This window comes from Pipistrellus kuhlii, unplaced genomic scaffold (genome assembly GCF_014108245.1).
Source record: "Pipistrellus kuhlii isolate mPipKuh1 unplaced genomic scaffold, mPipKuh1.p scaffold_m20_p_2, whole genome shotgun sequence".
Lineage (NCBI taxonomy): Eukaryota > Metazoa > Chordata > Mammalia > Chiroptera > Vespertilionidae > Pipistrellus > Pipistrellus kuhlii.
This window is the reverse complement of record NW_023425515.1, coordinates 156232927-156245147: the sequence shown is the minus strand read 5'-3', so window position 1 is coordinate 156245147 and position 12221 is coordinate 156232927. Positions and strand designations below refer to the sequence as shown.

The window sequence follows — 12221 nt, the reverse complement described above, 5'->3', positions numbered from 1 at the left end:
GAATATATTCCCATTAGATTTAGGATTATGAAGAGCATTGAGCATCCTTCCCTGAGAAACTATTCTCTGAACAGAGCCCAGGGTAACTCATTTACTCCCAGAAGTTCAATCACTTGTGGCTCTTAGTGTTAAGTGTTCTTATGTGCTTCTCAGCATATACTAGTTGTACTGGTTAATAGTGCGGATTTTTTTTTCACTAGGTGGAGTTACACATATGTTGATATATATGTGATTTGATATGTATGCTATTTTGTTGTATTAACAGCAAGCTTCAAAACTTAATATGTCAAATTTGCTGAAGGTGTTAGCATCACAGATATTTTTACACTTAAAATGTCTAATTTCATGCCAAAAAAAAAAAAAAAAAAAAAAAAGCATTTGCAGGGAGTTTTAATTCATTACTTTATTTTGAAAAAAAGTGCTGCTGAAAGTTATATACTTTGGGAAGCTTATGGTGAACATGCTCCATTTCAAGATTCTTCTGAATGCTGGTTTAAATGATTTTGAAATGATGATTTCAATGTGAAAGACAAAGAACGTCCAGGTCATCCGAAAAAGTTTGAAGACCAACAATTACAAACATTATTGAATGAAGATGCATGTCAAACTCAAAAACAACTTGCAGGAAGATTAAACATTGATCAGCAAACAATTTCTGATCATTTACTAGCAATGGAAAAAATTTTAAAGGAAGGAAAATGGGAGCAACATCAACTGAATGAAAGACAAATAGAAAACCGAGAAGTCATCAGTAAAATGTTGCTTCAAGAGCACAAAAGAAAGACTTTTATGCATTGAATTGTGACTGGTGATGAATAGTGGATTTATGTTGAGAATCCCAAATGCACAAATTCATGGGTTGATCCAGGTCAACCATCAACATCCACTGCAAGGCCAAATCGCTTTGGAAAGAAGACAATGCTCTGTGTTTGGTGGGATCAGGAAGGTGTGGTGTATTATGAGCTTCTAATACCAGGTGAAACCATTAATACTGATTGCTACCGGCCGCAAATAATCAATTTGAACCACACTTTTGTATCCACAAATTACCTGAAAGATGGGGAAATGTGTAGCTAGCAATGGACATTACTTTGAATAAAAATCTTTTGATGTTTCTCTTGAAATTATCGTGTTTTCTTTGATTACTAAATCTGCATTATTAACCAGTACTCCTAGTAATTGTAGTAATGCAGTTTGCAAAGGAGTTTTAATTCATAAAACTCTTCCACATCCATTGTATTTTTGCCCACCTGAGAGATAGGCAGGGTAGGCTAGTGTCATTAGGATTATTTTGGGAATGTGAGATTAGGTTCCAGTAAAAGACAGCTGTCAACAGCCAGTGGTGGAGTAAAGCCAAGACTCAGACTAGGTCTTCAGTTTTTACATTCTTTACTTTTCATTGTCTTATGGCCAATGTTGTTAGGGACCAGAGATAAAATGACTCCACACAGGATAAGAAAGTTCTAGCCTAATGCTAAGGGATTTGATAGCAAACGCATGCTATCAAGAGTGAGACTTGGCCCTGACTGGTTTGGCTCAGTGGGTAAAGCAGCGTTTTTCAACCGCTGTTCCGCGGCACACTAGTGTGCCGCGAGATGTTGCCTGGTGTGCCGTAGGTGCAGACAAGACAAGAATTTTATAATTTTTCACTATTTTGTTTACTTAATATTTCATAATAAAGTAATTATAAAATACTTTCTTTGTGTTTATTTGATTCCTATTCAAGAGAATTACTTTATATATAGTCAATATAGGCACAGAGTTAAATTTTTTAACGTTTTCTAATGGTGGTGTGCCTCGTGATTTTTTTCATGAAACAAGTGTGCCTTTGCCCAAAAAAGGTTGAAAAACACTGGGGTAGAGCATCAGCTTGGGGACTGGTAGTGGGGGAGGGAGGGTCCCGGGGTCTGGGTTTGATTCCAGTTAAGTGCATGTACCTTGGTTGAGGGCACATCACCAGTAGGGGGTGTACAGGAGGCAGCTGATCAATGTTTCTAACTATCCCTCTCCCTTCCTCTCTGTAAAAAAAATCAATAAAAGATATATATTTTTTAAAAGAATGAGACTTGATTTTCATGCAGGGGCTTTTAATTGCAGTCATCCATCAGATTTAAACTTTCAATGTCTAAATATAAAGATGCAGTTATATAAATGAGCCAGCTGCATTTTTACAGACTATGATTTGTTGAATTTATGAGTGAATGAGTGAAGTGATGGAAATCAACTGCATGAGTAAAAATATTCTAGCCCATTTCATAGCCTAAGGCTTAGCCTAAGCCATAGATGAATGCTTCAGGAGGTTCCAATTTGCACCACCCCTCCGCCAAGAACTTTCTCAGAACACAGGTTTTCAAACCACCAAAGGAAAATAGGATAGGCTGCATATTGATATCCTCTGTTTTCTGAAAACAATCACTTCATTTTCCTATCTCAAATGGTCTTCCCTTTTGCCCCATTTGAAATAAAATTGCATATGGTTTGTGACTTTTTGAGAGCTTTTCTGATTTAAGCAGCTTTGTGGTGTATTTTTCCTTCTTGGAAAACACATGTCTCTGCCGCCTCTTCCAATTAAAACATCCTTTTCCAAAGAACGCTTTGGAGAAAAATCAGCTCTCTCTATCTGGACCAGGTTTTATTCATGGGCAGGATCTAGTTCTGCAGGCACAATGGAAGCTGAGTGTGGGTCTCCACAGGTGAACCCAGGGGTGCTGCCCTACCGCGAGGGAGGAGACGGAAAGATGCCCGAAATGAACACAATCCCAGGGGGACCCAACGCGGCCTCTACTCTCGCCGCGCCGCGCCGCGCACGCGCACGCGCACTCCACCCCACCTTTCCCTACACCTGCCAGGTCACAAACCCCTTCCCGGCGCGCGCGTCCGCCCCGGAGGCGCAGTCTTGTCTCACGCTGATTGGTCAGAACCGAGGGAGCGCGTCCCTCCGGGGCAACCTCCTGGCGCTCTTCCCGCCCCCTCCCGCCCCCCTCGAGCTCCCCCCTTCTCTGTGACTGGGGCTCGCCCGGTCACTCTGCGCGGCGGGGAGAGGTGCGCTGCGGAAGAGGCGGGGCGGGCGGAGGGCGGGGGAGGCGGGGAGGGAGAGATGGGCGGGAGGAGGCGGGGCTCAGGTGCGGCGCGGCGGCCCGGGCCGGGCAGGGGAGGGGGCGGGCGCGGAGCGCAGCGGGCGGGGCGGGGCGGGGCCAGGGGGCGAGGAGGGGGTGACGCCGCGACGTCGGCAGCGCGAGCTTCGCGCGTGAGCGGCGCGGGCATCGGGCCTGGCCACCGAGCTTTCCCGGCGGGCTGGCAGGTCGTCGACGCCGGCTCCGGCGGGAGTGCGGGGGAGGTGTCGGGTCAGCGGCGGAGTCACCTGCGGCCATGGAGGAGACGCAGCTGCTTCCGCAGTCCGAGCTGCAGCTGTGTGACAGCCTCATCATCTGGGTGAGTGCGAGGGGGCTCCGGGTTCGAGGGGCCGCGGCGAGTTGGCCGGGGGGAGGGGCAAGAGGGACGGAGGAGGGGTCCCCGTTTTCCCTGGGGTGCCTGAGGAGTAGCCAGGCCTCCTGCGCCCCTGGAGGACTCGGCGCTTCGCCCTCCGCACCTCTTGGCGCCCTTGACCGCGAGAGTGCCACCTGCGGGTCGCGGGGCAGGTGTGTGTGTGTGTGTGTGTGTGTGTGTGTGTGTGCACGTTTTTACCTTTGTATGTGGGGGTGGGGGAGGGGACGGGAACTCTGGGGGGGCGGGACGGAGGAGGTTGGTCTCAAACCCCCCATCCCGCTCCTTCCTAACAGCTGTGGCGCCCAGCCCCTCTGTCCTGTCCCGTTTTCCCCTGCTCCACAACCAAGTGCTGGACTTCTGGATCACAGCCTCGCTCACCTTCCATCTTCTGTGCAGCCTTCTCACAGGGACCGTCCTTGGTGCCACTTGGGAGTCAGGACCCCCTCCGAAAGCCTACCTTCCACCCCAGCCGCCTTGCTCCGTGTAGACAGGTGGCCAGAGGTGGTTTTCGTTCCTGGATTAGTGCTACTCCACGCCACTTGGGCATCCGATTTTGTAGAAGCCACTTAGATCGTTACACCCATTTGTTATGAGGAGAAAAAGATGTTTCTGGTTGCAACCCCTTCAACCGACTAGCATTTTCTAGGAAGGAAAAGTCTTGGCATTTTTTGTTTGCACTTGAGCCATGTTTAGTATTTTCTGGTCATTTGTGTTGGGTTTGGACAGGCAGGATCTGTCCCCGTTTATTCCCTTCCTCAAAATGTGACTTTTTGAGAGCTTTTCTGATTTAAGCACCTTTTGGAGGTGCTCAGCTACAAGTATTGTAGTTGTGCATATCAAGTCTCACCTTTTGGAGGTGCTCAGCTATCAGAGAGCGGGCATGATGTGGTTTCTAAATGGGTATTGGGTGATCCATAGGATGTTGTTATTGATGTCCATGCCCAACCCAGTTGTTAAGTTTTGTGTAAAGTACTGTGTGCAAAATGGAATGTAAAAAGACTGGATCCGGAGGCGGCGACTGGTTGATGAGCTTCCCAAGCGATCTCCTCATGCACATAATTCAAAAGAGTGAGAAGTCAGGGAAGGTTCCTGGCACTTTGTGAAGTGTATTGAAAATTACCATAATTTAAAGCAACTGGAACACTCTGGAGGTAATTAGCTTGCTTTTAAGCTGAATGCAAGTATCCAGGGCGTATGGCTTAAAGCAATTAGCTAACTGTTCATGTGTATTTTCACTTAAAGTAAGTATTGGGTTTAGGTACTGTATTTAAGACTGTCATAGACAAGGCAACATTACTTTTAATGATGCGTTTTGTTAAAACAGGTGACTAACCAGTATATGCAACCTAATCTGTTGCATTGTTGCACTAAACATCGACTAGCGTAGTAAATGCAGTCTGTATGGTGTCATTGACTTAAATATGAAGTGGTGGAGAAGTATAGGATTTTTTTGAATTGTTTTGCAATACTTTAAAGTATTAGGTGATTATGTCCATTCTTTTAACAAATATTTATTGAGTCCCTTCTTTGCATAAGGCACTGAAGAAGACCAATATCAAGGAAAATTAAAGAACTTTCTATTTTAATTGTGGTGGTTGGCAGAGCTGTGTATTTTTACAATGGAAGGCAAAATTTCTTAAAAACTGTACAAACATTATAAACCAAATGATGAAGTATCAAAGATGGCAGAGTATAATTGGTCGTTTGCTTCTCCAATTCTCTCTCAGGCTGCTGAAACACTGGAGAAAATGGAATTCCTGTGCAGAATGTTCCCTCTATAAATACTGCTACAGCCAAATCCACTTATACCCATAACACTGCCCAGCTTTATGATTAAGAATAGCCACACAGTTCCTCTTATATTTCTCTTTGAAAACCTTTATCAGTACCCTATTTGAACCCCCCAACGTTTCTCCACCTCAGGAAAATAACCTCCTCCTCTTTGTTTCTGGTTCTATATCCCATCCTTTCCACCTCTTCTAAAACTTGGCTCTTACCTCCTTTCTGTATTTACTACTTCTTTCTCTCTCCACGGGCTCCTTCTTCTCCACATGCAAACTTGCTCCAATCTTCTCTATCTTCACAAGAGAGAAAGGAGAGCCACCACTTCCTGTAGTGCCCCTTCCCTTTATGGTCACATTTCTTGAGTTTTTTAAACTTCTTGAACTTACATTGACACCTCAAAGCATTGTCCTTAAACTTGTTTTCTCTAAGACCTCCACTTACTCCATTCTGTCAACTATTTTGTGCATACTACAATACTCTCTTCCATTTTCTAAAACGTACTAAAGATGTCACTCTCATTATTACCCAGAGCAGTATTTCCACAAAACTGATGTGCATAAGAATCACTTGGGGATTTTCTGGAGATTGTGATACCTATTGTTCTAGACCCCACACACCCAGAAACCTTGAGTCATAGCGAATGTGCTAAGAGCTATTGACTTTATACCGTGTGTCAGGCACTAATCTAAGTACAGTGTTTACCGATTCCTCAAAACCACCTTGTGAAATAGGAGCTATTCTTACTATTTTTCATTATATCGATGACATCTTTAAGGATAAGTCCAAACTTTTTGTCATGGCTCTTCAGAGGCCTGACCCATGACTGTACCCACCCCTTCCCCGCCTCTTTTTGCACTAGAATTCCAATAACACTGAATTGCGCATTGCCTAAAAATACCATCTCTTTTCCTATACTTGTGCTTTTATTATTTTCCTATTTCCTGAAATTTTCCTTCCCAACTCAAGATTTTCTGTCTAGGAACCATCTCTAAATAGTCTTTCTTAAATACAAGACCTAATTTGATTAGTTGACTGGTATATTTCAGAACATTTTGTGCATACTATAATCACAGGACTACAGAACATATTTGCTAGAAATGACTTTTGTGTTCTTTCTCTTTTCCTTATCTCGATTGAAGCTACTTTAGGGTAGAAACCTGATAATTTTCCTTAGTAAATCTATCCTGTACTACAGTATCCCAATAGAGTAGAAGCTCAGTAAAGTATCTTTGTGTACTTTGAAAGTAATTGTGGCTAGATTTAGTTTGTCTATGCCATTCTTACATGTTGTATTAGAATAAGGAGACATTTATAGAATCTCAAAATATACACAACCACTAAAGGTGAATTATGGTGGGAGAGAATTTTATTGGATTAACATAGTGGTAAACTAAAGGAGATGAATATATGTGAGAAAAAAGAATCAATCATAGTATATTGAGTTAAAGATCATTATGGGTTGAGATTAGATTTCTAGAAAATAGATGATCCATTTTTTGCTCTGTTATAATTTGCTTTATAAATCCTCACTGGAGGGCATGCTTATTCTGGAGAGAGTGGATGAGAGAGAGAGAGAGAGGTAAGAGCTGAGAGGGAACATTGATTGGTTGCCTTCTGTAAGTGCCCTAACCTGGGGTTGAATCCACAATCTAGATATGTGTCCTGACTACGAATTGAATCAGTAATCTGACAACCTTTTAGTATACCAAAAGACTCTCCAACCAACTGAGCCACACTGGCCAGGGCTAATTTGCTTTTTAAACATTTGTCTATTTGTGCTTGCTTTTTAGAAAAAGATGCCACCATTTTACTTCCCTTTTTAATATGTACATGAATGTTTAACAAATAGAGCTTTGAAAAGTTGTAATATCTCAAGCCAAATTAGATGGAAACAACTTGATATAGTAGGTAGGCTTTGGTCTGTCTATGCCTTACGTCTAATTGTTAGATAGCAGGCAGAAGTCCAGCCTTATTTTAGAGCTTATCAATAAACTAAATAGTAGTTTTAGACTTGACATTTCTAGCCTTTGTTTTCCTACCAAATGATATGATTGAAATTTTCACTTGCAAATGTTATCTTAAAGTTCTTTTTTTGATGTAATTCTCTCCAAAACAGACAAAACACATACTATACATAGGAGTTCTATACTTGGCTTTCAGAAAGTCTGAAGTACTTCATACATGACATCAGTATATTTGACTTAGGTATATTTTTATGATTTATGAAATGTTAAGTATTTATTTTATAAAAATATTACACAGCCACAGAAACTTATTAGTTTAGTTTTACTTGTTTGGCAGAGTCTGAACTTAAAGAAAAAAACGGTCAGTTAGCTATTTTTCTCTCTAATTTTCATATATATGTATAGGTAGGTAGATAAACAGGTAAATATTTTTTGAGGGGAGGTTGGTAATGCTACCCTGTAAGTATAAAGAGGCAGTAAAGTCATTTGCTTTATGTCCTTTTAGCTGCAGACATTCAATACCCCTGCGCCTTGTCAGGATGTAAAACAGCTGACTAATGGAGTTGCCATGGCACAAGTTCTTCATCAAATGTAAGTAGTGGTCCCGGTTCTTCTTGAAAGAATTGTAAACCCAATACCAAGGAAGAAAACTTAAACTTGTATTTTAAAGGTTATTGAAACATTGATGACTCACATATGGTATCAAAGCATTCTTGCATCTACGAAACAAAAAGGTATATCAGCTGATTAATCGTTGTTAATAAAGATTTGTCTTAATTAAATGAACAATCAGGATTTCTGTTCCAGAGATGTTAATTTTAAATTTGTTCTTATCACTTTTACAACTTATAGTCACTGAAAGGAACAGGTTAAATTAATGGTATAATTGCTTGAAATGTTTTCTTTGGTTATACTCTTATCATTTGAAGGTATCAGTGCAAATAAAATATTGGATTTAGAAAAAATATTAAATATTTAAACCTGTATTTTGAACTAAGAGTAAATGTATTAATCCACTAATAATGAAATGTATAAATGAAATTTAAAGTCACAAATCCTAGGGAACCTTAACTAATAAGGCAGTTCTCTTTGGGTTAGGCTTATTTTATTTAAATGCATAATATGAAAAGTTCTTAACTCCATTATTTCTTGATTTTTGCCAAACATATAAGAATTAGGGTTTTGACATCTATAATATAAGGTATGCACTTAGTAGAAAAAGCATGGGCAATTCTGTAGTCATAATTTATTAATTAATAGTCATTGATTTTGTATAAGCTTACTTTCATGATAATATATCTTCAGTAAGACCAGAATCCTATCTGCTCTGTTATTTTATAGTTGGAGATTTTTTTATTGAATTGATGCTATTATTTTGTAAAGGTTTGTTGTGATTGAAAATCCCTATAGATGGTTTAGCAAAAATTCTTTACCACGCTTAGAAAAAACAACTTAAAACAATACAAAAATTATCAGTCCTTGGAATATTCAAAATGATCTAATTTAAATAGACACATGGTTAACTCAAGATTAAATAATGTTTTAAGAGATAAGCTTAACCTGTTAACTTTTTTTGGGGGGTGCTATCATTCTGAAATATGCCTTATTCCCTTGCTTTCTTAAAGATGTTTCTTAAATGTTTTGTTTATTCATTTGGTTTCAAGTATTCATTTGGTTTCAAGTGTTTTAGCCAGCGGCAAACATTCTGAATACGATTCTTTCTTGATGATTTGGGGATGTCGTCATTATTTTTTTGTCATAAGGATATACACCTGGCCTTTTTTCATTGCAGTATATTGTAGGTATTGGTGCAGATACAGCTACCTTGTGGTTGGTATGGATGTAAGGTTGATGTGTGTTCACTCACTTCAAAGTGCTAACTGAAGATATTTAAATATATTGTGGTGCTTTTATTTTTACTTTTTTAATATATATATTTTATTGATTTTTTTTAAATACTATATTTTTATTGATTTTTTACAGAGAGGAAGGGAGAGAGATAGCTGGAAACATCGATGAGAGAGAAACACCGACCAACTGCCTCTTGCACACCCCCCATCGGGGATGTGCCCGCAGCCAAGGTGCATGTCCTTGACTGGAATCGAACCTGGGACCCTTGAGTTCGCAGGCCGATGCTCTATCCACTGAGCCAAACCGGTTAGGGCTATTGTGGTGCTTTTAGTAGCTTTATATCAAACCAGGATAGAAGAGACCCGTTTTGACCATGGAATGGTGCAATGACTCTTTGATTTCCTAACCTCTGGAACTGTCCCTCATGTTTAGTGTAGGGTCAGCTTCCATATAATGAAATCTTAAAAGTCATTGCCTGAACTATATAACTTAGACATATAAGTCATGGGGTTATTGCTTAGGATTCTATAGTTCCTTCATCATGTTTAGTTTGACTACATACTATGTATCTCTCTGTTTTAAATGTATGTAGGAAAACTGTAACCACAACGATATTAGTTTTCTGGCTGGTCCGAGTGCAGTGGTGTCTTACAACTAATTGATCACAACGATATTAGTTTTCTGAGGTTGCCATAACAAAATACCATTAGTTTGACCTGACTCTAAAGCCAGAGTTTTGAGTCAGCTATAATCATTGAAATCTACAATAGTATCTTGATCCCCTCCTGATAGATGAATAAATGCAAGGCTATGTGCCCAAATTACGGATCATAACTTTTGTATTAAGCACAGAAGGCCTTTTGATTATTTAAGCAGAATAGTATCAATTCATTGAACCAATATAATTGTGCTATACTTAGTAATCAGAAGGCATTAATTACTGCCTGAGTTTAGCTGGTAAAATTGTCAGAAGACAAATACCATAGGTGGAGTTAAAAATTATTGTGTAATGATTCTCAGTTTTACTTGAAGACAGTTGGTTCATATTTTGCTTTTTTAGTCTTATATCCCCTTCTTATTTGATACTCCTTGATTTTCACAGAAGTTCTGGGAAATATGAGAAAAGGAGCTAACTGCTGAGGCCACAAGCCTAATTAAGCCACAGTGCAAAAAGTAAAAGGAAGATATAAGTCCAGAGAGTTCTGAGGTTAGGTATCAAGTTTAATAATGCCAAATATTGTCATTTTAATTGTTTGAGAAGAATGGATTTGTTTATAAGAAGGAAAGTGGTGGGAAATACATATTTATGGCCATGTCAGCGAGTATTTCTCAGGGACTGAATATTTGTGCCCCTTCAACATTCATATGCTGAAGACTCAACTGTGTAGGGCTTAATTGTGTATCTGTATTGGAGATAGGGCCTCTAAGGAAGTCCTTAATGTTAATCAGATGATAAATGTGGGGCCCTCATCTGCTAGGATTAGACTTCTTATAAAAAGAGACATCAAAGAGGTTACTCTCTGCAAACATACAAAGAAGAGATCATGTGAGCACACACAAGATGGCAGCTTCCTGCAAGCCAAGAGGACAGACCCCAGAATGAAGCCTACTTTGCCAACATCTTAATCTTGGACTTCTTAGCCTCTAGAACCATCCTATATAATAATCCGATATAATAAAAGGCTAATATGCAAATTGACCAAATGGCAGAATGACTGGTCACTATGATGCACACTCACCACCAGGAGCAGATACTCAATGCAGGAACTGCCCCCTGGTGCTCAGTGCACTCCCACGGGGGAATGCCGCTCAGCCAGAAGCCAGGCTCATGGTTGGCAAGCGCAGCAGCAGCACTAAGGATGTCGGACTGCCGGCTTAGGCTTAGGTAGTAGGCCTAAGTCAGCAGTCTGACTTCTTCCAAGAGCTCCTGGACTGCGAGATGGCACAGGTGGGGTTGAGGTAACCCCCCCTGAGTGCACCGGGCCTCTAGTAAGAGGTAAGTTTCTGTTGTTTAAGCAATCAGTCTATAGAATTTGTATGCAATCTGAGCATAATAAGTAGAGTGCTAAATTTGATTTGGGATGGAAAGGAAGGCAAGGAGGAATGCAAAACAAAAGGATGAAAAATTAGAAGAGGTTATCCCCAGATTCATTTCTAAATGAATTACTAAATAATTATACTGTCCTATATGAAGTTTTGTTAGGGTCAAAAACTTGTAATAGGGTTCTCCAGAGAGAGAGACCCAATAAGATACTGTTGCAGGTAGAGTGTACAGTCAGAATTTGCACTTTCTCAGAAGAGGGAGGTCTTTTTCTTAAGGCCTTCAACAGATAGGCCCACCCACACTATGGAGAGCAATCTGCTTTATCCAAGGTCTACTTTTATTTTTTTTTTAAATGTTTATCTTATCTAAAAATACCTTCACAATAACATCCAAGCATGTATGACCAAATACATACAAAATATGTGGTTACTGTGGCCTTGCCAAGTGGACATAAAATTAACCATTGCAACTGACATAGCTCTTTTATTTAATCTGATGTCAATAGAAAGCAAATTTACTTTTAGTTTTGATTCATTAACTAATTTCAGTCTTTTCAGATAAATATCTGGTTATATAATTTATATATTTAGCCAAATTATTTTGATAAATTGAAGCCTCAGGCATCTGGGAAAAGTTGAACATAATTAACATTAATTTGCTTAAAAAAAAAAAGCCGCAAAACCAGTTAAGCCCTGGCCAGGGTGATTCAGTGGTTAGAGCTTTGACCTGTGTACTGAAGAGTCTGGGTTAATGGCACACATCTGGGTTGCAGTTTCGATCCTGGCTCCCTGTAGGTGTGTGTGTGGGAGTCAACCCATCAATGTATCAATGTATCTTTCTCACATGGAAGTTTCTCTCTTTCTCTCTCCCCCGACTCCTGTCCTCACTCTATCTCTCTCTTCTGTTCCTCCCTTCCACTCTAAAAATCAGGAAAAAATATCCTCCTCAGGTGAGGATTAACAAAAAAGAAAACAGTTAAAATTCAAAATAAAGGAATTTAAAGTGGTGAAGCCATTTTTGGTTACTCCTGTCAGAAGTGAGATCTTCTGTATTAAAACATCTGAGGCAGACAGTTTCTGAAAAGCTAATCA

At 40.1% G+C, this 12221-nt stretch overlaps 1 protein-coding gene across 7 annotated transcripts in view; it reads left to right on the top strand.

The window, feature by feature from the left end:
* The first annotated feature begins 3111 nt into the window (after window positions 1-3111).
* HOOK1 (hook microtubule tethering protein 1) overlaps window positions 3112-12221 on the top strand; it is a 64381-nt gene continuing 55271 nt past the window's right edge. For 4 of the 7 annotated variants that reach the window (XM_045584546.1, XM_045584550.1, XM_045584548.1 and 1 more), the window contains exons 1-2: window positions 3203-3432; window positions 7741-7826. In XM_045584546.1, coding sequence (XP_045440502.1) covers window positions 3370-3432; window positions 7741-7826 — 149 coding nt within the window. In that variant the 5' untranslated portion in view covers window positions 3203-3369. Of the gene's footprint in view, window positions 3433-4409; window positions 4638-7740; window positions 7827-12221 lie in introns of those variants that run through there. The other 3 variants (XM_036446814.2, XM_045584545.1, XM_045584549.1) reach the window with 3 other exon arrangements.